The 27083-nt window shown below is 50.5% G+C and overlaps 1 protein-coding gene across 1 annotated transcript in view; it reads left to right on the top strand.

Annotated features, from left to right (window-relative positions):
• Positions 1-395: 395 nt before the first annotated feature.
• Positions 396-27083, top strand: part of TSPOAP1 (TSPO associated protein 1) — a 48621-nt gene continuing 21933 nt past the window's right edge. Inside the window, exons 1-16 of the mRNA XM_063146809.1 lie at positions 396-570; positions 9137-9258; positions 9910-10038; positions 11228-11404; positions 11882-12154; positions 13999-14175; positions 14758-14865; positions 15727-15810; positions 17322-17411; positions 18065-18187; positions 18763-18867; positions 19786-19836; positions 20246-20266; positions 23201-23408; positions 24874-25118; positions 26520-26629. Coding sequence (XP_063002879.1) covers positions 396-570; positions 9137-9258; positions 9910-10038; positions 11228-11404; positions 11882-12154; positions 13999-14175; positions 14758-14865; positions 15727-15810; positions 17322-17411; positions 18065-18187; positions 18763-18867; positions 19786-19836; positions 20246-20266; positions 23201-23408; positions 24874-25118; positions 26520-26629 — 2198 coding nt within the window. The remainder of the gene's footprint in view (positions 571-9136; positions 9259-9909; positions 10039-11227; positions 11405-11881; positions 12155-13998; positions 14176-14757; positions 14866-15726; positions 15811-17321; positions 17412-18064; positions 18188-18762; positions 18868-19785; positions 19837-20245; positions 20267-23200; positions 23409-24873; positions 25119-26519; positions 26630-27083) is intronic.

The raw sequence follows: 27083 nt of genomic DNA, 5'->3' as shown, positions 1-27083 counted from the left end.
CACGGCTGCCGAAGGCAAAGCGGACCCAGGGATCTTGCAGCCTTTTGTATGAGCAGGAAGGAGGGGGCCTTCCTCCTCCTCCTCCTCCTCCTCCTCCTCCTCTTCCTCCTCCTCCTCCTCCTGCCAAGCCAGCCGCAGATCAGCATGTGCAGAATGTGAACCCCACCAGGCTCCGCTGAGAGCCGATGCCAGGTCCTTCTATTCCTGCGATGAAGATGCATCCCATGCTCCATGCACGGCGCCTGCCTCGTTGGCCGGCGGTGCTGCGATGGCCGTGAGGCTGAGCAGCGACAGCCAGAGACCCGCTCGCCCTCCTTGGCTGTACTCCGAGGCATTGCACCGCTGCTCCGCCACCAGGGATGAAGGGGCAGGACGGATCGCAGCCCCACGTAGAGATGGTCGTGGGCCCAGGCCAAGGTGGGCCAGCCCCGGGGGCCACGCCGGAAAACGGGATCTCCGGCAGGGGCACCTGTCTCCAAATAGCCCCTGGAGAGGAGCTCCCGTCCCGGGGGAGTTCTCCGTGCCCCTTGCAGCGAGCGACTGAGAGCCCCAGGCCATGCACGACAGAAGGTCTTGGACACGGCCAGGCGGACGCATCACCCCAGGTAATGGGGGGAACGTGCATGTGCCGTACAGAAAATTAAACTCTTGCATGAGGCCAGGCTGAGCATGAACCTCCACGTTTAGAAACAGTCTATCTCTGTATAGCAGAAATTGGGAGCAGATGTGTGTGTGTGTGCCTGTGCCTGCCTTGTGGTATTCCACAAGCATTGGGCTGTCCCCTGTTGGAAACAGCTGGCTGGGGAAAAATGGATTTTTAATCTGCCGTTTATCTGTACTTGTTGAATCTGTATGTGTGCTGGTCGTAGCCCTCTAGTCGACTCTTCGGAATACCCAGTGACAGTAAGGTGTGGCGAAGGCATGCTGGCTTGAAAAGAAATGGGGGGGATTAGCTCAATGGAACCTCCATATCCAAGGGAAAGATAGCTTACTGCCCTGCTCCTGGGGGCAAACAGAGGTGTAAGCCTTCAGGCCCTGCTTGTGAGTGGGAACAGAATACTGGGTGGACGAGACTCTTTTAGGGTTCTTCTTACATGGCTTCGCTCCCCTGATTTCCTCCTCTTGTTTTTTTCCTGACCATGCTAACGATAGAAAAATGGCCCCCGTATGATCTTGCATGCTTTAAAAATGAATACAAATGAACCGATTGGCTTGCTTTTAACCCAGAGGTCACCCATGGGTGCCCCCCGCCACCCCACTGCGGAGGAAGTGGCAAGGCTTGTGGCCGGCAGACCTGTGGCTGCCAGGATCGATGGGGCGAACGGTCTTGCTGGCAGACATGACGGAGGAGCCCGGGTTTTCCTCCCCACGTTGTGAGCTGAGCTGCAGGGCTGTTCCTATGTGCTAAACCCATCCGAAGGCACCTCCCTGGTCGGGGGTCCCGGCCCAGTAGGAAGGAGCATTTGCAGAGGAGACGCGTCCTTCCCCTCCGGGCGAGCCAAGGAGAGGGCACCGGGGGGGGGGGGGGGGGAGGAGTCCATCTGCCACGGCTACCAGCCATGATGGCTAAAAAACGCAGCTGGCATCTCTAGGAGCACGGCGGCATCCTGGCTTCTAGACGAGACGAACCTTTTTCTCTAATCCTGTCGAGAATCTGTCTTAAGTGTTCGGCTGTCAGCAGCTCCTGGCCTGTGGCTCTTCCTTCGTCGATTTCAGAGGAAAGCAAAGAGAGGAGATTTGTAAACTAGGCAAGGATGTTTCCTCCTTCCCCCCCCCCCCGCACTCCTCTTCGCCAGCTCTTGACGTGCCCCTGAGTTCTGCCCTGCTTGTGCGTGGGCAGGATTTGTGGACACATTTGCACGCCTGCCTTGAAGTCATTTGCTTTCCATGCCCTCGACAATGCTTTCCACACCCCTGTCGGGTAGGCCAAGGTGGTGGTGATGATAGGGGAGGGGGTGGCTTAAGGCCAGCCAGTGAATGTGGGCTGAGATCCAACCTAGTTTCATCACAGCTTATGCCTTTAACCACTGTGCAACGCTTCCCCTTGGTGGCAGCTTGGAGCGTTGGGGCTGGGGACTGCCAGTTTTCTGCCAGAGCGCTGAGGGAGGAAGGAGGGGCTGCGGAGCCCCAAATCCAATCTTTTTCCCTGTGGGAAAAGACCCCTCTGCAAAACCAGGCCTGAACAAACGGCGCACGCCACGTCAAGCGATGGGCCACGTCTCCCAGTCTCCTGCACTGGGCCTCTGGTGGCCCTCTGGATGGGCTTGGACTGCCACCTAGCCAGCTTTGGCAAAGGTGAGGGAGGGTGGGCTGCTTTGGCCGTGGCTCTTGGGGAGGGGCTCTCATCAGTGGCTCCCTTTTGAACTGGCCACGGATGGAACGTGCCGCGGGGCCTTCCCTAAGCAAAACCGGTGTTCCACCACCGAGCAGCGGCCCTCTTCTGCAAAAGGAAGAGCCGTCTTTTCCCCCCGAATGGGAGAGGTTTTGCAACGCCCCACGAGAGCGGAACCCACGTCAGCCCACGGCCGGTCTCGCTGCGTTGGGCAAAGCGCCTCCTGCAGCTGTCCCAGATTCGCGATGCTGGAGAGTCCGGTTCTCCGTGCCAGCTGGGCATCTCTGCTTTAGCACTGCGTGTTCCTGTGTGGCTTTTGGGGAAGGGAATGCGCCGGATCCTTGCAGTGGCAGCCGTGCGTCACAACAGGGACAGGCCAGGTGGCAGCGTTTCCGGAAGGGACGGCTCTCCTCTGGCCTTAGGGCAGGGTGAAAGCAAGAGGGACGGAGAGGCATCCAAAGAGGGCTTGCAGTGCTGCACTGCATCAGCCTGGCTTTGGTAGCCACCCACTCAAGCTGCCTGCCCCGACCTGCAGCCTTCCAGATGTGTGGGACTACAACTCCTATCACCCCCAGCCAGCATGGCCAGTGATGGGACTTGCAATCCCACACATCTGGAAGGAACCCGTTTGGGGAGAGGCTGAACTAACGGTGTTCTTACAATGATAAACCCAAGCTGGGGCCGGGGGAATAATAATAATGTTCTTTCTGCAGCAAACGAAGCCAAAAATAGATCTTTGGTCTTCTAGGAGGCACTGAGAGGAGGGTTTCCTTGTCCCGGAGTTTAGCTACCCGGCAGGCTTGAAGTCCCGAGACCTCTCAGTTTTATTTTTAGACATTCAGCACGTGGTGGCAGCTCTGGATGGGAAGGGAGATTTTCGGCTTATCAGGGTCCTTTCGATATTTCCTTCGAAGACGTCTTGGTTTCGACGCCATAGAATTATAGAATAGTAGAGTTGGAAGGGGCCTATAAGGCCATCAAGTCCAACCCCCTGCTCAATGCAGGAATCCACACCCACGTGTTCCGCCTCACTGGCCTTTGGCTCCTGGGATCTGTGTCTTTGGAGAGCCAGGGGTTTCACCCATAGAGCTCCGTTTTCCTATATTCCGGCGGCTTTCCAGATGTTTGGGATAAGTCCAAGGAGGCTGCTGTGTGGACTGCATTTCTGACTTGAATAAGTTGCAAAGTACTGGAATGCAGCGGCCAGGACGGGATTCGCTATGCCGGCTGGGGAATGCTAGGAGTTGGATTTGCTTCTGTCCAAGTATGCATAGGGTTGCGACCTTCATGGTCTAATAGGGGTCCCTAGTTTAGACGTCCACGTTGCATTGTTTGCATTGCAGAGCACAAGACCCACATTTCTCTCCCCCCCCTCTGCCCCGCCTCCACCACTTTGCATGCTTTGCAACTGCTTCTACACCCCTGATACATTAAAGCAGCCTTCCTCAACCTGGGGCGCTCCAGATGTGTTGGACTACAACTCCCAGAATGCCCCAGCCAGCTGGGGCATTCTGGGAGATGCAGTCCAACACATCTGGAGCGCCCCAGGTTGAGGAAGGCTGCATTAGAGCAATAGACACACCCATGCACGCGCTCACACTCACAGACTTTGCCAACCCTGACACAAAAGGAATACTCTGAGCATCTGCAGTTTTGCACATGAAACGCCCTGAAATCACAGCGCCATCATGACTCCGGGAATCAAGCGGCATTTGCCTCTGCCGCCCTGACGCTAAAACCGTGCGTTTCCCTGGGAATAAGCACCGTTTCGATGTAGAAACGGATGATCTGTTTTTAAAGTAAAAAATAATAATGATCAAAGGAGCATCCGTAACCATGTCAACCACCCAGAGAGCTTTGGTATAGAAATGGAATGAATGAATAAATGTACGTCTGGCCCCTGAATAGGAAATGCTTTTTAATATGGTAAGAAAGGAAGGATGTTGCGGCAAATGACATCAACTCTGGTGCTGAAGGCCGGCCTGTTTGCCTTTGATCGCATCTCTCGGTGCTCTCCGGGTAATTATTTGGGCTGGGGCGCTGGGCTTTGACCCCAAGATCCAGGCCCAGCTGAACCACTGGAAGCGAGGGCCTTTGGCAGGTTGACTTTACCTTTTGATGAAGGCTTCCTGAACATCTTCTGTGGGCTTGGTAAAACCCGCCAGCTGATAATCTAAAAAGACACAACATCCAAGGAAAAAGAGGTGAGGAGGGAAGAGGAATAAAAACAATACTAATAGCAATTGGCCTTTCAACAAGGTGGGTGGGATGGCCCTGCTTCTCCTGCCATCTCCGGTGGTGTAGCGGTGTGTTTTGAAGTGCAGGCGCTCCTCATGACAGTCTCCCTAGCCCCGCCCCCAAAGAGTCCCAAAATCCAGGCAGCAGTGTCAATTGTGTCAACCGTCCAGTTCAAGCAGATCTCACCTTCACCTGGAGCAGGTCCTTGGTAGACCTGATGGGTCTTTAGGACCAAGACAGCTTGCACGGCAGCAAGGAACAATAGATTGAACGAGGACATCTGAGCAGGGTGGCAGATGAACCTACTAATAAAGAAGTCAAGAGATACTGCTGCTGTGCCTGGAGGCTCGGTTTCTTAGACATGGCTCTATGCTGCACTTTTTAAAAGCAGTTTCAAGCCTGTGCAATTTTTGTGATGCCCAGGGAACACACAAGAAAAGCGGCAGGTCCGAAATGGTCTCTAATACAGGGCTCCCAACTCCAACACAAGACAAGAGCCTCAGGCAAGAACGATGGACAGTGAAACCGGGTTTGCAGAGGACTGGACCCAATTTAATCATAGAATCATAGAATAGCAGAGTTGGAAGGGGCCTGCAAGGCCATCGAGTCCAACCCCCTGCTCAGTGCAGGAATCCACCCTAAAGCATCCCCGACAGATGCGTCAGGGATTAAAGGCGTTTGCCATCATTTCTGTTTGTAAAGCTCCTCACTGTTCAAAAGCATGAGCCCCCCAGGCTGAGCCCACGAAAACAGACCGATAATACAGCGTGACGGTCAACTACCGGGCTTGCAGTTAACAGCGTCCTAATCAATGAATTTGAATTGCCGTTTTGTGGCCGCCAGAACGTACATAGCCGAAGGACCGGCAAGCTCTTTCTTGTTCTTTGCCAGCCACTGTTCTGGCTTCAGCTAGCTTGTCCGTTTGCGTGATCAGGTTGGAATTAATTGGTGGAACTCCCTGATGCAAGATGTAGTGGTAGCCAACGGCGTGGATAGCTGAAAAGGGGGCGAAGAGGGATTCCTGGAGGAGAAGGCATGGCTGCTACTCCTCATGGCGATATGATCAGAGGCAGGAAGCCTATGTATACCAGTTGCTGGGGAACATGGGTAGGAGAGTGCTGTGGATGAGATAAACCTTTGGTTGGATCCAGTAGGGGTCATACAATCATGGAATAGCAGAGTTGGAAGGGGCCTACAAGGCCATCGAGTCCAACCCCCTGCTCAATGCAGGAATCCACCCTACAGCATCCCTGACAGAGGGTTGTCCAGCTGCCTCTTGAATGCTTCTAGTGTGGGAGAGCCCACAACCTCCCTAGGTCACTGGTTCCATTGTCGTGCTGCTCTAACCGTCAGGAAGTATTTCCTGATGTCCAGCTGGAATCTGGCTTCCTTTAACTTGAGCCCGTTATTCTGTGTCCTGCACTCTGGGAGGATCGAGAAGAGATCCTGGTCATCAGATGCCCACCCCCCTCCGATCAATTAAAAACAATTAAAACGAGAGCAAAGCTTATGTTATTTTAATGAGACATTCAAACAGGACTCTTCATATGTTTTGATGGCAGCGTTTCTTCTTATGCCCTCACGGCACTAATTTTACTTTAGCTGGTAAAGAGAGGTTTAAATGTGTAGATATGAGCTGATAGGGCTATATCTGTCAATATGCCCAGTGCACCTTGGATAGCAGGGGTTGGACTTGATGGCCTTATAGGCCCCTTCCAACTCTATTATTCTATGATTCAGAATACTGACTGGTTCTGATTGAAACTCAGAATGGATTCACCACCCCACTGGCACCGTAGCCATGACCCCCTATTCAAATGCCACTCCTATGTCTGAGTGACCGGCAGCAAGAGCTTTAAGCTAAAATATCTCTCATATTTGGGGTGTTTTGGCCGTTTCGCCTTTCGCCTTCGGCCATGCCCGCCACCACCATGTGGCCCCTGACAGCTTCTCTGAAGTGCAGCCTGGCCCTCACTCTAAAAGACGTCCTACGCCCCTGTTCTGTGGATTTACCTAATCATCCCCACAAGACAGCCAAGAAATGTTTCAAATAAACTAAAATAAATTAAAATCACACAGCTATATGAATTCTGTAGGCCAAGGTTTACAACCGAGGGTGTCCTAATCTGTTGGTGTGTCCTGCCCTGAATCGTCATGCCTTTGAGGACCAGGGGTGGGGCGGTTTTAGCTGTGCCCCCCCCACCTCCGACACATCCACCCTGATTAGCCTCTTCGCCAAGGAGGCTGTTCCTGTTCCAAAGCCATTCCAGCGTCTTGCACCAAATTTGTAGCCTGGATGTGTCGGATTGAGTCATTCTCCGCGAGATGCGTTCTGGTGCCATCGCTTCCCGGAATCGAATGGCCCGTTCTGTCATCGACGCCCGCGCCAATTAGTGTTCCTTGGGTGAGGTTTGACCTTGGATGCAGGGAAAGCATTTGAAAGGCCTTGTCGTTTCAAAGAGAGGAAGTCTCTGGCTGGCTTAAAAAGAATCCGAAGAGGCAGCTAAGCGAAGAGGGCGACAGAAATGCGACTGGCAGGCAGATATGACAGGCGGCCGCCTTTCCTGAAATGACATGACTTCATTTGAGGCTGCTTTCCTTAAAGACGGAGAAGCGCTTATTTTGCGCTGGGGTCGCTACTACGAATTTTCGGTTTGCTGCTGGACCAAGCCATGTGGAGAAGATGTGTTTTTTTATTATTAGCATTCCTGCAACCAGTGGTACCGTTAAGGTTATAATTTGTGGGTGACATCTGGGGCTCCCCCCTTGACCCCCCAAACAGTGGCAGGTGGGCATCAGGGCAGCTGAACCAAACTCCATTTTATTCCTGTTGCCATGATAGTACAGTAACTTAAGTAAGCTTAAAATGCAAAATAACATGTGCTTAGGTTTCTTTCAAAATAATAATAATAATAAAATCAGGGTTGACAAACATATGAGCTAATGTGGCCTAGTGGTTAGAGTGTCGGACTGGGAGTTGGGAGATCTGGGTTCTAGTCCCCAGTCAGCCGTGGAAACCCACTGGGTGACTTTGGACCAGTCACAGACTCTCAGCCCGACCTACCTCACAGGGTGGTTGTTGTGAGGATAAAGTGGAGAGGAGGCGGCTTACGTATGCTAATTTGGGTTCTTTAAGGTGAGATACAGATGTAATTAAATAAATAAATAGGGGATGTGGAAGCAGTAGTTATGGGGAAGGGTAGAAAGAGGAATGTTACCTCTGTGCTTCACAAAGACTTCGCAAGAATGTCTAAACCCTGCTACAGGCTGTGAGGAGAGACATGATAGCACTCTTCAAGGACTTGAAAGGTGGTCAAACAGAGGAGGGCCAGGATCTCTTCTCGATCATCCCAGAGTGCAGGACACGGAATAACAGGCTCAAGTTAAAGGAAGCCAGATTCTGGCTGGACATCAGGAAAAACTTCCTGACGGTTAGAGCAGTACGACAATGGAACCAGTTACCTAGGGAGGTTGTGGGCTCTCCCACACTCGAGGCCTTCAAGAGGCAGCTGGACAACCCTCTGTCAGGGATGCTTTAGGGTAGATTCCTGCATTGAGCAGGGGTTTGGACTTGATGGCCTTATATGCCCCTTCCAACTCTGCTATTCTATGATTCTATAAACACTCTGCTGAGTAATCCTCATCCCGTAGCCTATTTAACCTGTTATGTTACCACTGACAGTGTGGAGCCTGAACGAACGGTCAAGTTTCAACACCCCTCTAAGCACAGAAAAAATGGTTGATTTTTTCTTTTTGCAACAGTTTGAAATTTGCTAGAGCGTTGAGTTTTGCATCTGGTTTGGTGAGCTTCTCTACACAAGGCTGTTAATCCACTGTATCTACTTTCGCTTTTGTCACAGAATTGAGATCTGAATGCCCCATGAAGACCGTTTCCTTTCCTGCTGTTCTGCTACATAACCTCTAGGTGGCACTGTAATATTGCAGAGTAGCGCAGAAACACATTTTCTTTCATTTTCAGAAATAATACTACGTTTTCTCCGCTGTAAAAAAAACATGCCAAAAGTGATATTTAAAAACCAGAAGGGAAACTGGAGGGTCTCGATGTTCTTTAAACAATCTGCAAACAAATACGTGAGTTGGGAATGAGCAGCACTACACAATAAATGCCTTGTGTAGAACAGCTCTTTGAACTTCAGACTTCTCCAGTTTTGATTGAGAGGTTTGCTTTTGAGGGTCGCTTTAGAAACAGCAACATGACAAGCCTAAACTATTAAGGTTGCTACAGTTTTTGAAACCATTCTTTTCCAAACTGGTGCCCTCCAGAGATGTTTGGGTGCAACTCCTAGCCCAGGAGACGAATACCTAGTTTTATGTCTCCGACGGCAAGGGCACAGGTGTATCATGGCCAGGCTGGCTGGACTTGTAGTTCCACCCATCTGAATGGCGTGAGCTGGGGGGCGGGCTGTGTGTGTGGGGGGGGAATGAAGTGGTGCTGAATGGGCGTGGCTAGAGGAGGAGGGGTGTGGCTAGAGAAATACAGCCAGCTGTACACTGAGATACTCTTTTCTACTTCTCGCTCTGCTCTGCTCTGCTCTTCATCCCACCCTTCGGCTTTCCAGTACGGGGTGAGTTATCGCTGTCTCCTGCGGCAGAACCAAGTGCTCCTGACGGCGCTAGAGGAGCTGCAATCCCGTTGCGCCAGCCTCAAGAAGGAGAACAGCCTGCTGGTGAGGATCCTGCGTCTCGGAAGCAGGGGTGGCCCACCCGTGACCCACCCAGACGGTGTTGGGCTCCAACTCTCATTATCCCCGCCCGTCGGCCATGCTAGCTGGGGATAATAGCAGGTGGAGTCCAAGTACATGTGTGCTGCAGGTTGGCCTGGCTTTGTGGATGTGCTGCACATAACCTGAGTAGCGCGTCCCAGAGGTCTCTTGCAAGCCCATAAATCGATGGCACAGAAGGGGGGCGTTTGGGCCCCTTTGACACCCGCCCACCTGTTCTCGCTGGCCTTCCCATCACGTCTTGAGCTGCTGGTTTCATTGGTCGTTTCTGCTTTCTTGGTTTTTTGAAATTGGTTCTGCCTCTTTTCATGGATTCTTCTTGAAGATGCACATTGTTTTTATTATTGTGCCCACTTGGAGGTGGTTTTTATCTCATATGCGGCCTTGAGAAGGTTTGGCCCTTAATGGCGTCCTGAAAACAACCTCTGATAAAGAAATCCACGCTGACTCTGCCCAGCGCCACCAGGCCCGAGGGAGAGGGAGGGGGGTCCCATCCTGCCCTCCTTGCCCCAATCACAGTGGCCACAGTTGAAAAGTACGCTTGGACAGTTGTCCAGAGGTGCTCAGGCCTTTTCTCCTTCCTCTTTCGGTCCTCAGCGCAAGAGCTGCTTCCCCGAGACGCAGGAGAAGGTGCGGCACCTGAAAAGGAAGAACGCTGAGCTGGCTGTCATTGCCAAGCGCCTGGAGGAGAGGGCCCGGAAGCTTCAAGAAGCCAACCTCAAGGTGGTACGTGCCTGCCCTGTCCGGCCTCTTCCCACCCTCACAGTCAAAATGCCCTGGCTTGGCAGTGTGGTGTAGTGGTTAGATCACCGCGCCCAAACTGTGTGGCGGGGGGCGCGGATGGGCTGGGAGAACACTGCTGCAGTGCCACAAGAAATCAGCAAAACAAAAATGGAAAAAGCCACGAGTGTTTTGCTCCTGCCAATGCAGGAGGTTGCTTGATGCATCTCTGAATGATTTACTGCTCCTGCCGTTCCCCCTTCCGCCCGGTCTCTGCTGGGGGCTGGTCCTTCTGCCAAGCAGGTGTGTGACCGGTCACATCTGCTGCAGAGGTGTAGCAGAATGAGCCGCTCTCTGAGGAGACTCCTTGTTATGTCTCTGTGTGAGTCGCTGCTCTGAATTTGCCTCTGCTAGAGGACTGGTAATTTTGCTCCTTCTCTGCATGGTGTGTGTAATGGGATCATTCAATTGCTCCTGAACCAAAGGCCCAATGCAATTGCCTGCTGCCAGAAGAGGCTGTCTGTTGCATCCCTGTCTGATTCACTGCTCTGGGCTTGCCGATCAATCAGGAGAATTGATTAATGGACTGGGGAATTCCTCTGAGGGTTGGCAATCCTGACACTTCCATCATCAAAAAACAAACTTTTTTCAAGGGCAAGCATTTTTTTTTTTAAAAAAATCTTGGCAGCCAGAATTTCAGAATATTAAACTCACTGGCTGACTCACTGCTTTCGCTCAGCCTGGCCTACCTCGCAGGGATGTTGTGAGACAGAAAGATTCAAAGACAGAAAAAGAGGGGGAAAGAGAGAGAGAAAGTCAGAGAAAGAGTTTCCTAGTTTCTTTAGTCTCCTATTAAATACTTTCCGGAAGAAAAATGTGGAAATGAATCCAAACTAGTGTGGTTGTAGGTTTCTCCATCCCCTCTCTTTATGGAAAGGGTTTTTAGCTGAGTGGTACAGTCCTTGCTTTTCATGCAAAAGGTCCCGGGTTCGATTCCCCAGCTGCATTTCCAGGTAGGGCTGAAAAAACACCTGCCAGAGCCTTTTGCTGCTGCCAGCCAGTGTTGGCAATACTGGGCTAGGTGGACCCAGGAGCTGACTCAATATAAGGATCCAATCTGTTTGCTTAAAAGATTTCCACCCTGCCTTTCCGGAAAGCAATCCAAGGTGCAGATGGCTCTCTTTTTCCGACGCAGGTGAACGCTCCGGTAGCCGTGAAGGGTTCTTGCGCGGGTCTCTGCAAGAAAGCGCTCGTCCGCCAACGGGCCACAGACCTGCGAGAGCAAGCCAGCGCGCTCCTAGCGAAAGACCAGCAAATTTGCGCTCTACAGAGGCAGTACCAAGAGCTTCAAGCTACAGTCACGTCCGGAAAGGTGAACATCGGCCACCGTGCTGGCCTGGATCTGGTCCTGATCCATACTCGGTGGGGCAGTAAACGTCATGTGTGCACCAGCCTGAAAAAATCAAAATCCCTGCATGTAGAAAGCCAGCATCTCAGGGAGAGAGCTTCTAGTTGGGCCTTCTCCGGCAAATGCTAGTTCTCTGCATGCAGGCAAGGGGCTTTGCTGAGGAGCATTCCGTCGGATGCCTGCTCTCTGAGGTGGCCCAGTCAAGAGGTAGGTTTGCCACCTCTTCCGCTGTCGGTGAGCACTGGGACTTGGACCCAGGCAGATCCCGCCCACCCCTTGCAAGCCATTGGCTGGGTTTCCGCGACATCACAGAGTATTCACCAACATCCAAACTGCTCAGGAGGACGTTGGTCAGAAATAACCAGGAATGAATCGACGGGGCAAAGGAGACGCACCGAATCCGGTGATGATGCTGTGGGTGTTGTTGTTTTGCCTTCCTAGGATGGTTCCCCTCGCCCGCCTCTCCTGGACTTCCGCCAGCTGCTCCGCGAATCTCAGAAGGAAGTGTTGCGTCTCCAACGGCAGATTGCCCTGAAGAATTTCAAGGCGTCGCTGGGCCCTTGCAGCCGGCGGCTGGGAGACGCCGCTGTGGCTTTGGCAGTGGGATCGGGGCCGCCCGCGCCAGCCAGGTCCGCCTGCTCGAATGGCTTCTCTCCTTCGAGGGCCTCACGGCAGCGAGAAAAGCTGTCCTCAGCGACGGAGGCAGTTGGCAAGGTAACCTGCTTGGCCTGGCTCTTCAAGGCCTTTCCGTTCATGCGCTGGGTTCGATTCTGTCCATTCAGCCTTGTGGGTTACGTCTTTCTGAGATGGGCATTGCTAGGCCTGGGCCCTGAGCCCCGAGATCTATTTCTCACAGCCCCAGATCTATTTCCCAAGAGAAATAATGCCAGTGGAAGGTTGCCGTTGCTTTTTCCTTCCTCGGCTTAACTTAGTTATTTTAGTTTTATTTATTTATTTGTTTATTGCATTTCTGTACCGCCCAATAGCTGAAGCTCTCTGGGCAGTTGGCCACAATTAAAGCCACAAAATACAACATGATAAAAACATACTATGAAAGTTTGAAACGATGGGGGGGGGGGGATTTTCTATGTGGACAGATTGCAGCTGGGGAGGGAACGGTTCACCCATCATTTCCACAGGCTGCAATGCCCCACCCCACACACCTCCTTTTGCATGTCAATTAAACTTAAGAGGGGGAGATGCCATTGGTGCCAGTTGGAGATTTTTTTCCTGGGGGGGGGATTTCCTAGGGGATCACAGTTGGGGGAGAGAAGGACAATCGTTCCTTCCTTGGGAACACCATTTCCCCACCCCACCCCCAATTCCTCCCCTCTGCAAATTTGCAACCTGGCCAGGTTTAAGTTTCTGGTCCTTTTCTCTAAATCACTGAAGAATTTGGGATCAGGACTTGAGGAAGTGTTATTATTATTATTACAATTATTTGCAACCATGAAGCAGTTTTAAGATCCTGTAAAGGCTAAGGCAGGTAGATTACGAGGAAGAGAGCAATAGACTATTATTATTATTATTATTATTATTATTATTATTATTATTAATCTCTCTTTTGTCTAGATCAGCCTTCCTCAACCTGGGGCGCTCCAGATGTGTTGGACTGCAACTCCCAGAATGCCCCAGTGGTAGTCCAACACATCTGGAGCACCCCAGGTTGAGGAAGGCTGGTCTAGATGGACATGATGGGGTGTGCCAGATCATGCTGTCTTTTACAGATTCAGGAATTTCCTGACAATCGAGCATGTTCTGAGTATGACTGTTTTCTGGATGTGGGTGTGGATGTATTTTAGTGGGCCCAATTTCAGGAGGTTTTCTGTAAAAATAAATAAATGATGTGATGCTGGTGACTGATGTGTTGTTGTTGTTGTTATTATTATTCAAATACCAATATTGCCTGCACAGTTTTGTAACACAGGAAGCAGCCTTACAGTCATGTGAAGGCGCACTTGGTGGGAACATGGGAGAGGGCCTTCTCGGTGGCTGCTCCGGAGCTCTGGAACTCTCTTCCCGGGGAAGCTAGGCTGGCTCCCTCCTTGATGGGCTTTCGGAAGCAGGCAAAAACTTGTTTGTTCCAGCAGGCCTTTGGAGAATAATCTGGCCCTGCCTCTATGTTAATGTCTTACAATTTTGCTGTGTATTTTAAACATGTTTTTTTCTTTCTTTTTTTCTTGTCAATGTATGTTTTAAACTTTATAAGGCCGCCTTGAGGCCCAGCACTGGGCAAAAGGTGGGATACAAATAATAATAATAATAATAATAATAATAATAATAATAATAATAATGATGATGATGATGATGATGATGATGTGCTGCTATGATGATGAAAAATACCAGTATTCTCTGCACAGTTTTGTAACACGTGAAGCAGCCTTAAGGTCGTGTGAAGGCTAAAAGGGGGACAGGCAGGTTTGGGGGTGCTGCAATTCTATCCTCTGCGGGCAGCCCATTTTCCCCGCAAGCCGAGCCCGGGAGGCCGGCCGATCCCACTGCTGGCGGGGCGATGGGGGGGTTGCCCAGAGCGCAAAGCCTCCCTCCGCCTCTCCCAGCGTGGCTCTCTCAACCGACCTCCCCCCCGGGGTGGCGAAATGGTTCCGCCCGCCCGCCCGGCCTGCCCGGCGCTGTCCGTGGTGCTGAATCGGGAGGCGCCGCTGCCGGCAGGTAGGAGTCCGAGCGCGGCGGTGTCCAGGCCGTCCAGGCAGGCCTCGCCGCCACCGCCTCCGGGGGTCAGGATGGGGCTGGCCGAGGGGGCCGCTGGGGTCCTTCTGCATGGCCACATGGGATCCCCCCCGGCCCATCATGCCAGGGGCCACAGGGCAACCCCCCGTCACTTTCCCTGCCCTGAACTCTGTGCCTAGCCTCGCAGGGCCACCCCTGAACATGCACAGAGTTCTTTTACCACGACAGCACGAGCCTCCACGTCCAGATTCAGGGCCAGGCGCGAGGGATACTAACTCTGCGCTTAATGAAAGGAAACGGCTGCATTGCCGTTTCTACATCCCTAGAAAACAATAGTTATTGGGTGGGATCAGAAATGTACTGAATTAAATAAACTGGAAGATGCCGGTGTCTGGCTCTACCATAAAATCCCATCAGACGAGGGCCATAACGGATGGTCGTGTTTGTACAAGGAAAGATGGTTGGAGGGCTTATGCATTTCTACGGGGAGTCAACCTGGTGCCCTCCAGATGTTTTGAACATCTGGAGGGGCCCAGGTTACTTACTCCTGAGCAAAGCGCTGCCTTTTGGCCATCTCTGATGCTGATTTTGCTCCGTTGCAGCATGGCTGAAATGTCTTCCTTTTGCAGACCGGTTCAGGAACGTTTCCTTTACCCCAAGTGCAAGATGGAGCTGAAAGCCCCGTAAACAAGCGGGTCACAACTGCCCCTGAGATCAAACAACAAATCCAGCAGTTGGTGAGTTGTCTTTCTTTTTAATAAAAAAATTAAAATTAAAAATTAAATGCCGTCTTTGGGGCATTTACTCCCAAAAGTGGATGCGTGGTTTTTTTCACAGGCTGTATTGCTGTTGTTCATTGCATGCCACGTTATCAGCTGCACTGGCTCAGCACATCTGGTTCTCCATCCAGAAGTGTGGGCCTCTCTCCAAGCCAGACTTCCCCAACCTGGTGCCCTCCAGATAGGTTGGAGTACAGGTCGGGGGATTATGGGACTTGCATCCTGAGGCCGCGGGGGCAGAGAAGGCTGCCTCCAACTGAGCTTTAACTGCAGCAAGTCTACCAAATGGCCTTCGCAGAGCAGCACAACTGCACAACCTCAGTCTACAACCAGATTGGGGCAACGCTGCTCTAAGTAATTACTCACTGTTGTCCATTGCCTCCCACACTAGAGGCCTTCAAGAGGCAGCTGGACAAGCCTCTGTCAGGGATGCTTTAGGGTGGATTCCTGCCTTGAGCAGGGGGTTGGACTAGATGGCCTTAGAGGCCCCTTCCAACTCTGCTATTCTATGATTCTGTGATTCTATTATCTGTCAATTGCTTGATTGTGCTTCAACTAGGGCGGGCAACTACAGTTTATTTTTTGTTTTTCTGAGTCTGACCGTCATATTTTCAAACGCACTGCCTCTTTGGGATGTTGGGACACTTATTTGCAATAGCTAATGTGCAGTTTAGTGTGTGGTAGAGGGGAAAAATATCTATACCGCCCGATAGGGTTCCTGGCATCCTCTGAGCTTCCACTCTCAGAACGCATCCACTCTGGCTCCTGGCAGAGCTGGCCTTGAAATTTGACCATCTCGTCTTCTTTTCTCCCTGCTAGGAGTCTGAGCTCCGGAAGAAGAGGAAACAGTGTGAAAACCTTGAGCATGAAGTGAGGAAGAAGCACAAGAGATACGCAGAGCTTGTGAGTGTCTCCCCCCCTCCGGTCCTGCTGTTCATGGTGCACCTCCAGGGTTCCTGCACAGACCCCTCCTAGACCTGACATCAAGAGGCAAGGTGGGCGCACCTCAAAGCCCCAAGCCCCCCCTGCCCCAGCAAAGGAGGCATCTTCCAGACACTTTGTGGGAATCTCCCAACTAAGAACATCAGAAGAGCCCTGATGCTGGATCAGACCAAGGGTCCATCTAGTCCAGCACTCTGTTCACACAGTGGCCAACCAACTCTCAACCAGAGACCTGCAAAGCAGGAGATGGTGCAACAGCACCTTCCCACCCATGTTCCCCAGCAACTGGTGCACACAGGCTTACTGCCTCGAATACTGGAGATAGCACACAACCATCAGGGCTAGCAGCCATGGATAGCCTTCGCCTCCAGGAATTTATCCAACCCCCTTTTGAAGTCATCCAGATTGGTGGCCCTCACTACATCTTGTGGTAGTGAGTTCCATAATTTAACTCTGCGCTGTGTGAAGAAGTCCTTCTTTTTATTTGTCCTGGATCTCCCACCCATCAGCTTCATGGGAGGACCCCTTCGGGTTGTAGTATTTTGCGAGAGGGAGAAAAATGTCTCCCTGTCCACATAAAGGAGAAAGCAGCTGTGCAAAACTTTCTGGTGAGATTCTCCGGTCAAGACAGGGACCAATTCACGCACCGGCGCTAGTGTGCATCACAAGTGTGCTAGTGTGTGTGCACAGGTGCAAAATGCCAGCAACGCAACCTTTTCCTGTCATTGAGCCGGCAGAGAGGGGGAGAAAATGTTCAGGACTGGGGATGGGACAAGCCCTAAGGCAAAGCAGTGTTGTACAACATTCAAGTGTCACAGCGTCAAAGAGATGTACACCCCAAAACAGGAAGTAGTTCCAGATGTTCAAGGGAGGGCGGTTCATGTGACTGTAAAGCGATTGATTTCTTGTTGAATTGCAAGTTGTTTTGAAAAGGAAAAATGGCTTTGGGCTATTTAAGGGTTGATACTTTGAGTGAAATCAGCCTCTGATGGCATGTGGCCTAGGTTCTGGCTGACCTTTGATTTGTCTTATGTAAGGAGATGGCGAACAATTTTTCCAGAGGGGTCCTGGGAGGGCTGAGAACTCATACGTGCCTCTTTGAAGTCATTATGTGGTTGACTTTCTCGGTAGACAGATACATCTTGGCAGAAGATTCCGGTCTTCTGGAAGCCAAATTGTTTCATCCTTGAGCACTGCCTGGTGGGATTTTTTAATATGGCTACCAGTCACTTTTTACATCAGGAAACTTAGAACAACCTTTGCATGGCTTGAATTTTGCAACGGCACAGACACTATTTTCAAACTGCACCTTGTTTCCTTAGAACTGCACATTTTGGGGCCTGGTTGCACATGTTTGAAGCCATTTTGGAAACTGTACAGCATCCTCTCTGTCCCCTCCTGATGGTCTATCCAAGGAGGGAGATCTCCCTGTATTCCCCCAGAAAACCACCTGCTGCTTTTCCCCTGTGCAGGAAACCCAGTTGCAGGACGTGCGAAGTGATAATGTCCGCCTGGCTGAGGAGAACGCTCTGTTGCACGGACAAGTGGAATGGACAGAGAAGGTAATCAGGGCAGACCTTGGCTTCCTCCTCCTCAACTCTTCCATTGCCAGCAAAGTGTGAGAAAGGCACTGTGAGGAACCTTGCGAAATAACAGCAATCCGTGGCTCAGTTTTGCTGCAATCCAAATCCTGTACTGAGAGAAGCTGAAGTTATTTCAGTCTGGATCAAAGTTGTGAGGAGTTGGTTCAAGGATTAGAAGAGAGGTAGATATGAGGATTGGAAGAGAGGTATATATATAATGTATTACTCAGGTAATTCAATTTGCTCAAACTTTGTGCAAGCTGGAAAACTGAACACAGGGTTCAGTGTTAGAGCAGTACGACAATGGAACCCGTGACCTAGGGAGGTTGTGGGCCCTCCCACACTAGAGGCCTTCAAGAGGCAGCTGGACAAGCATCTGTCGGAGATGCTTTAAGGTGGATTCCTGCATTGAGCAGGGGGTTGGACTCGATGGCCTTGTAGGCCCCTTCCAACTCTGCTATTCTATGATTCTATGAACACAGAGGGAGGGAGCATCAAAGGCACTTTGCCCCCGGGGCGCTATTTATCCTAGAGCCTACCCAGGATGCAAACCCACGCATGCATGCACGGAACCCTCCTTTTTAGCCGTGGAATCCTTCTGGGGGGCTAAGCAATTCTCTCTTCCTCCGCAGGTTGAATCCGAAAATGCTGACCTGAGGCTACAAGTGGCTGTGGTGTCTGAGGAACGGGATTCAGCTCTGCAGAAAACCCAAGAACTCCAGAACAGGCTGGAGAGTCTCGGGCAGGCGTTGAAGGTAGGTCAGGGAAGGGGGGTGCCCAGCAGTTTCCTCCCAGGGAGGTCAGCGTTAGAGGCAGAGAAAGCTGGGATCGCAGAAAATGTGAGAAAGCAGCAGCAGGGGCGTTTCTAGACATTTGGAGCCCTGCCCTACAGCACACAAATCTGCATAAGATTTGCATATCTTAAGGCAAGATTTGCCTTCTCCTCCAGGAATTCGTCCAATCCCCATTTAAACCTATCAAAGATGGTGGCCATCACTCCATCATGTGGTAGTGAGTTCCATAGTTTGACTGTGCACAGTGTGAAGAAGTCCTTCCTTTTCTCTGCCCTGAACCTCCCACCAATCAAATCCATGGGATGATCCCATTTGGTTCTAGTAATACGTGAGAGGGAGAAAAATGTTTCCCGGTCCACTTTCTCCACGCCACGTATACTTTTGTAAAACCGTGTCCTCTCTCCCCTCACCTGCCTTTCTCCCTAAGCTGAAAAGTCCCGAACGTTGCTCATAGGGGCGAAGCTCCAGAGCCCCTCGATCATTTTGGTAGCTCTTTTCCGCACCTCCTCCAGCTCTGCGCTGTCCTTCTCTTCCAGCACATGAGAGATGTCGCGGAACGAAGGCAGCAGCTGGAGCACGAACACGAGAAGGCTTTGGAGGCCTTGCAGAAGAAACAGGATGAGGTCCGACACCTCCAGCAGGTGAGGAACCCAGCCGCGGCGAACCCTGCCCCTGCCTGGGTTTGTTCCCACATGTGTGTCTGCCCCGTCCTTTGGAAGCTTGCAGCTGAACGAGAGAACAGGGTCCCTGTGGCAAGGAGAGCCCTGCCTTGGGGGTGAGGCGGAAGTTCTGCCCCTGGTGCTTGCACTGTAGTGGCCCCTTCACTCCACGGTGGTGCTACATGCCGCAAGGATGCAGGCAGGCAGGCAGGCAGCTCCAGTGGGGTTTTCACACATTCGGTCACCAGAAAACAGCACACGTGGGTGAGGGAATCATCCTGCAATGAACATGTCATGGGCGAACCTGTCCTTCATCTCCGTGCAACTGCGCAGTTGTGCAATTCACCCAGAAGACAGCAGCTGAGCTAGAATCCTAGAATAGTAGAGTCAGAAGGGACCTATAAGGCCATCAAGTCCAACCCCACCCTGCTCAACGCAGGAATCCACTTTAAAGCATCCCTGACAGATGGTTATCCAGCTGCCTCTTGAAGGCCTCTAGTGTGGGAGAGCCCACAACCTCCCTAGGTCACGGGTTCTATTGTTGTACCGCTCTAACAGTGAGAACGTTTTTCCTGATGACCCTCTTTCACTTAAAATATAATCCCCTACTTTTTCCCCACACCCCACCGCTTACTTCATTTCAGCAGCCTAATTTAACAAGGGGGGGGAAGTGTTTTTGTTCCTGCTGTTGTTAGAGTCAGGGAGTTGGAAACCCTTGCCACAAAGAGGTTGGACTGAATGATCTCCCGGGGTCCCTTCCTACTGTACGATTATGACCAATCGGCCGTGATCTACTTTCTGCCTGTCCGTGCAGCACCGTGCCCCTCTGCAGCGTTGAATCGATTGCTCGCTAGAATTCGGGTCAGCACCTCTTAACCCTTTCTTTCCTCCCTGACCCAGGCCCAAGCTGAAGCGAGGAGAGACCACGAAGGAGCCGTTCAGCTCTTGGAGGTAAGGCAGGAAGAGAACCCAAGGAGACCAGGCCAGACCAAGGGCCACCCTGGTAGGAAAGAAAGACAGGGTGCAGCTTCTGAGACCAAACCAGGAATCTTGGCACAGAGCAGAAGCGTCGCAAGACGTACGGTTTAAACAGCAACTTGCTGGCCGTTGGGAAAATAGGCACCAGCCCAGCTCCAGGAAGTTTGTCAAAAGCGCAGAACGCGAGAGCTCTCGTCTCCGGATCCCAGTCAGAAAGCAGGTGCTTTGGCCAAGCACCCCATTTCCAAATGGCTTCTCTGCCCCTGGAGTTGAGGTCAGGTTCAGGGATGCGATGACGGGTGGTTGACATTTCTCTCTCTCTCTCTCTCTCTCTCTCTCTCTCTGTTCATTTCCATCCCCAACCCATCACATTTCCTGACAGGATTCCTTGGACTGTATGCAGGTACTACTCATTCCATTATGCCCAGGAAATGTCCTCCTCCATCACATGTCCCATCCTCCACCCAAAGTCCTGGCTGCCTCCAAGAAGGAGTTTGGAAAAGAGCAAAGCCAAATTTCCAAAAAAAAAATGGAGTTTGTGGGAGGGAAGAATTGGAGGGGGGAAACTGAATTTCATTGAGGCAGTCTTCCCCAACTTGGCGCCCTCCAGATGTATTGGATTGCAAGTCCCATTATCCCCAGCCAGCATAGCCACTGCTCTATAATTCCCATCATCCCCAGGCAGTGTGGCCACTAGACTACACCTCCCATCATCCCAGACAGCATGGCCACTGGACTACAACTCCCATCATCCCTAGATAGTGTGGCCAACTGGACTGCAACTCCCACCATCACCAGCCAGTGTGGCCACTGGATTACAACTCCCATCACCCCAGCCAGCATGGCCACTGATCTACAACTCCTAGCATGGCCACTGGCCATGCTGACTGGAGTTAATGGGAGTTGTAGTCCGACACATCTGAAGGGCCCCAGGTTGGGGAAGGCTGCCGTAAGGGTTTATATTCGAATCTCAGTTCCAAACTCGATCAAAACTGCAGCCCCTCTGAACAAGAGCAAGCTTCCAAATCACACAGGGTTCCTCCTCAGGCTGGATGCAACAAAGAGCAGTAAACAGGAGGGAGAAATATTTCCCTTAGAAATATGAAAACTAGGCCTTATGCTGGCATCTTCTCTAGAATTCAAGTCTCAGGCAGCCCGGATTAAAACTTGGAGATCTCTCCCATGGGGCCTCCGAAACGACATAGAAAATGAACAGACCTGCCTAGGCAATTGCTAGCTAATATGAAAGGAACTCAGATGGCAGAGAAAATAAAGGCAAATCTAACTGCTATTTAGCTGTGATAGATGCTACCATTCAGTGGATTTGTAGCAAGCCAGTTGAAGGGCTGTATATTATTATTATTATTATTATTATTATTATTATTATTATTATTATTATTATTAATCATCCCGCCTTTTGCCCAATGCTGGGCCTCAAGGTGAGATCACAAAATTTAAAGCATCTACATTAAAAACCTATAAATAGAGCTATACAAAAGTTAAAAGTTTATTAAACATATTCCAATATTAAAACATTGAAAATGGCAAAGCGCTCGCCAATGTCTCCACTGCACCCCAGAAAGAAGGGGCCCGTGGGAACTGCGCGATTCTGCCATTGGGCCCAGCATCATCTGTCGCCTTTCTAAGTGACTCGGGTGAAGGAGCGGAATAGATGCTCATCACATTGTTTTGTTAGCGGTAAAGCAGCAGTTGCTGCAGCCGAAACTCTCCCCACGGCCTGAGTTCGATCCCAGCGGAAGCTGGTTTCAGGCAGCCGGCTCGGGTCGACTCAGCCTTCCATCCTCCCGAGGTCAGTAAAATGAGTACCCAGTTAGCTGGGGGAAAGGCAATCACGGCCGGGGAAGGCAATGGCAAACCACCCCGCTATAAGGCCTGCCAAGAAAATGTCAGCGAAAGCTAGCGTCCCTCCAAGAGTCAGTAATGACTTAGTGCTTGCACGAGAGGTTCCTTTCCCTTTCAATACTTTTATACTGTTTAATATAGACAGCCCTATAAGCATACAAAACATCTTTAAAATTACGATTAAAGTACGTATATAAAAACAACATTAAAACATTTCCACTTTTGGAAATGAACGAAGAAAATAATAAACGAAGAAAATAATAAAAGACCGTGAAATGGACCAGCCGCATGAAAAGACAGGGGAGGCTTTCGTCAGCAAATACGTTTTCAGGAGAATCTTTCCATGGTTTGTTTAGTGCCCAGAAAGGAAGTTGGCTCCTGGTTCCAATTGTCTGGTGGTCCTGGAGGTATTTTTCAGGACACGTAAATGGGCTTGCTTACTTGAGCGACCTACCTCGCTCTATTATACACGCTTCCGCCGGCCCTGCTCCTCTGGTTTGCTCTTGCTCTCTGTGGCGCGCAGAAATGGAGTTGTTGTGCCTGTGTTCTTTAGGATAGTTCCAGTGTGATGTGGATGTGGTTATATGGGGAAAGATTTGAGGGTATGACGGCATCACCTTCTTTATTTTAATAATTGCCACTCATAGTCTGTTCAGTTTGTAGCTGCAACTAGAAATGGAATCTACACCTCACAAAATAGTCTTTATATACACCCTTACATCCAGGGGTGTTGTTAGACACCTCCCAGAGTGCAGGACACGGAATAACGGGCTCAAGTTACAGGAAGCCAGATTCCAGCTGGACATCAGGAAAAACGTCCTGACTGTTAGAGCAGTACGACAATGGGACCAGTTACCTAGAGAAGTGGTGGTCTCTCCCACACTAGAGGCCTTCAAGAGGCAGCTGGACAGCCATCCGTCAGGGATGCTTTAGGGTGGATTCCTGCATTGAGCAGGGGGTTGGACTCGATGGCCTTGTAGGCCCCTTCCAACTCTGCTATTCTATGATTCTATGATTCTATGATTCTATGACCCTTAAAAGATTCTGGTCCCAGGCCCTGGAGGGTGCAAATCTGCATAAAATATGCTCCTTTATAGCTCTATATCCAAATGTGGAAAATGACCAGGATTGATTTAAATTTCTCAGGAGGCCAACAAAGAAAATCAAATCATCCATGCATTTACACCCTGACCCAGGTCATTGCAAACTGATGGGAAAAGTCTCCGCCGTTTCATTGCCAATGCAGGGGACATCCTCTTCTGGTTTTGGGTTGGGGGAAGGAGAGACCTTCCCCTTTCCTTTCCAGCTGCAATCCCCCTCCAAAGTTGCCCCCCATTTCTTACTTATATCTCTAAGACAGGCGGCCCAAATCCAGTTCTCCCGGAGTCCATAGGCGGGTACGATGGGCACTTAACGCCCTGCCCAAAAGCCTTCTCTCCCCACGCACCGCTCATTCTCTTTCCCCACGATTTAGGCCCGGGTGCGAGAGCTGGAAGATCAATGCCAGAGCCACACAGAGCAGTTCAAATTCCTCTCCCAAGAGCTCAGACGGTTCCACCTCCACGCGGGGAAGGCGGCTCCTCCATCCTCCTCCTGCTGTCCTCCATCCTTGGTGACTTCAGAGGTCGCCTTCGCCGCCTGCCGGATGTCTCCACCACTCCTGGACAGCTTCAAGGAGAAAGGTGACTACGGGGTGTGTGTGGGGGGAGAGGAAGTCTCTCTTCATTCTCTCTTCCCTTTTCTTGGGCCGTGTCTACGCCAGCCGTTTATCCAGGGGTCATATCGAAGTTGTCCCTACCGGGCCACATGACGTTCACCTACTCCTGCAGCGATCTTGGGTGGGCCACTCAGTTTCCCCAGAATATCACTGACTGGAGTTGTAGCAGCTTCTCCGTCTCTCTGGCTACAATCCTGAAGTCTGTGGCTGGTGGGGGGGCCCTTCCCAAAGCTCTTGATTTTTGGCGTTGCTGTTGGCTCAGAGAACTGCCAACCCACTGTCAGGGGCATATCCTGCAGTCTCGGAGGTGTGAGGGAGTGGACATCCGCCATTTTCAGCACATTTTTTGATTGGTTATCGGCATGTTTTGGCATTGACCGTGTGTATTTTTTTTAACACAAATAGATGGATGCACAGGAGCGTATCTTCGACACCGTACCTATCCCCCCTGCATTGTTGATTTATTATTATTATTATTATTATTATTATTATTATTATTATTACTACTACTACTACTACTACTACTACTATTTTAAAGGCAGGGGGATCTTGCTAAATGTGAGCAGTGACGAACACTCCACAAATTCAATTGTCTCTGATGCACAACCATTTGCTAGTTTTAAAAGATTTTCTCCCAGGGAAACAGAAATAATAATAATAATAATATCGTATTTCTTCAATTCTAAGACACACTTTCCCCCCAATATAAACATCTCTAAAAACGGGGTGCATCTTAGAATCGCAGGTGCAATTATTATTCTTAGAATCAAAGCTTTTTTCTGTTGGTGGTACTGAAATTAGTGTGCATCTTACAATCGATGGCGTCTTACAATCGAAGAAATACGGTAATAATAATTTTATTTCTAACGTGCCTCTCCATTCTGATCGAGGTGGTGAGCAACAGCAAGTATAAAATACATAAAATATGAATCAAAACACAGTATACATTGTTAAAACTTCCTAAAAACATACTAAAAGCATCCAAAAATTCCACTGGATAGGCCTGCCGGAAGAGATCAGTCTTGATAGCTTTCTTGAATGCTAAAAGACGGTTAAGTTGGCGAATCTCCTCCGGCAGGCCGTTCCACAGTCTGGGAGCAGCAGAAGAGAAGGTCCTCTGGGTAACAGTGGTTAATTTAGTTTTTGCTAGCTGAAGTGGATTCTTCCCAGAGGACCTGAGTGTGCGGGGCGGATTGTACGGGAGAAGGCGACCCCGCAGGTAGCCTGGGCCCAAACCATGTAGGGCTTTAAAGGTGATAACCAACACTTTAGACTTCGCCCAGAAACTAATCGGCAGCCAGTGAAGAGATTTTAAAACCACACCCACCCACAATGATAGCCTGTCGTTGCTGGTTTGCAGGACGTCCTGTTTGCCTCTCCCACGTTGCTCGGCCTCTCCGCCTGGCGTAATGCACAACGTTTGGTTTCAGATCCAGAAATTGTCCCTGTGTCTCCTCGGTGCAACAGGAAAGTTCAAGATGAAGAAGAGGCGGAAGGGCGCCCCCCGGCCGCCCTCCGGCTCCCCTATCCGGTGGCGTCTGCCGTGGCCAGAAGTCCAGATGCCAGCATCCCTCTGGTGGCCTCCAAAAAACCAGTCAAGAAACTGGAGTCTCAGTCCAGCTCTTCAAGATCCGAGTCCACGCATAACAGCCCCAAATCCTGCCCCACCCCTGAGGTTAGTCCTGGGCATGAGATAGGATGGCTAGCTTTGGATTTCAAGAAGACCGGCATGGTGCCTCTAAACATGTGCAGAGTGTTTTCTCCCACCCACCCCCTGAGAGAAAAGGACTTAAGGGCGCAGTGGCTCAGAGCATGCACAGTGGGCGTTCTCCCCAACAAAGAAACCAGCCTCTTGTTTACAAACAATGGATCAAAGCAGTAGATTTCAGAAGAGCTGCTGTGTTAGCTTGGAGCAGAGAAAAGGACAAAGAGGTCCGATTGCCGTGAAACAATGATGTGTTTTTAGACTCTGGGGTGGTGGTGTTTCCTTTAGATGGTAAAGTGTATTTCTTCACATATACCAAAATGCTGGTTCTGCTCTGAAGTCCTACAGGTAGATGGCAGCATGAGTACTTTTGACAGCTAAAGTGTCCTGCGTTGCCAATAGACATGCAAAATTGAATCCATATAGTTGCTAAGTAGTTAGTTAATCAGTGTGGGCCAATGCTAGCCAAGGAACACAAAGTTGAATTGGTGGTAGTGAGAGTTACGAACACACTGGTGACGGGGCTCTTTTGGTTCTGGTGTGTGACTGTAATATGGAATTCGAAGAGAAGATTCTACCCCGGCTTCTGTTTATTGTCATTTCACGCTTCCTTCCGTAGCTTCACCAAGGTCCCTCTAGTGAGCTTTGGATAACATGCACATTTATTTAGGTTTCATTGATGAATTAATTGGCTGCAAGTAAAATTTTGTGATGGTTCAGAATAGGGCCAGAATAGCATCATAGTGTCCACACAGGCTCCCATGCTTCTGAGCTTTTAGCACGTACTGAAAATGTGTTTGTTCCAGTGGGCATTCCCAGAAAGAAAAACTTACCTATCTATCTTATTCAATATATTATCTATTTATTCAGTATACAGTATTAATATACAGTAACATGGGGGTGAGTTTAGGCTGGCATCTCTAGATGATAATAAAGATGGTTCCAGAAAAAAGAATATGTGTACAGAGAGAGTACCAGAAAGTTGGGTACCACCACAGAGAAGTCCCTTTCCCCAGTAGCCATTGGTGTCATTCCTGAAATGTGAGCAGACTGGAAGAAAGGAAAGGAACCTCTCGTGCAAGCACTGAGTCATCACTGACTCTTGGAGGGACGCCAGCTTTCGCTGACGTTTTCTTGGCAGGCCTTATAGCGGGGTGGTTCGCCGTTGCCTTCCCTGGCCGTTATTACTTTTCCCCCAGCTAACTGGGTACTCATTTTACCGACCTCGGGAGGATGGAAGGCTGAGTCGACCCAAGCCAGCTGCCTGAAACCAGCTTCCGCTGATATGAATTGGCAGACATGGTAGCTTTCTCAGTCCATCCCTCTGATAGCAGGAGTCTCCTTCTTTCTTCGTCTTCTGCCTTTCCATAGATGGACACAGCTAGTGAGATGGAAGAACTGGATATCGACAGCATCTCGCTGATCCCGGAGTCGGAGCACCATGGCCCAGTGAAGCTCCGGGTCTTCTTAGCGCGATACAGGTAGGATCGCCGTGGCCGTTGGAATTGGCAAGCTTGGGATCTCGACCCCCTTCCCTTTTCTGGGGGCCTCTGCCATTCAAGACAGGAAGTTAGGTGGTGTAGAGTTGCCCCAAGTAGTTGATTGGTTGTGCTTCCTCCTGACGGCCACCCTGTTGCCACATCCATGGCATTTCTGCTCAGGGCCTATTGGCCAGTGACTCCGAAGGCATCTTCCATCTTTTGCAATATGTAGTTTGGTTCACTTTCTTGAGACATCTAAGGCTCTTTGCTCTCTCTCCTGGCTTATTGGCCTGCTGCCGTGTGGATTACCTAGACTGAAATGCAGAGGGGGCGATGGACAAATTGCCCTATCATACCACAGGGACATAAATTCACTGGCGTTTTTTCTCCCTTTCAGTGTTGGCAGCTGGCTCTGATGTCAGGGGACCACGCCCCGATAAAACACTGCAAAGAA

The sequence above is a fragment of the Elgaria multicarinata genome, chromosome 22, assembly GCF_023053635.1.
Source record: "Elgaria multicarinata webbii isolate HBS135686 ecotype San Diego chromosome 22, rElgMul1.1.pri, whole genome shotgun sequence".
NCBI classification, from domain to species: domain Eukaryota; kingdom Metazoa; phylum Chordata; class Lepidosauria; order Squamata; family Anguidae; genus Elgaria; species Elgaria multicarinata.
This window is presented reverse-complemented; position numbering and strand designations above follow the sequence as displayed.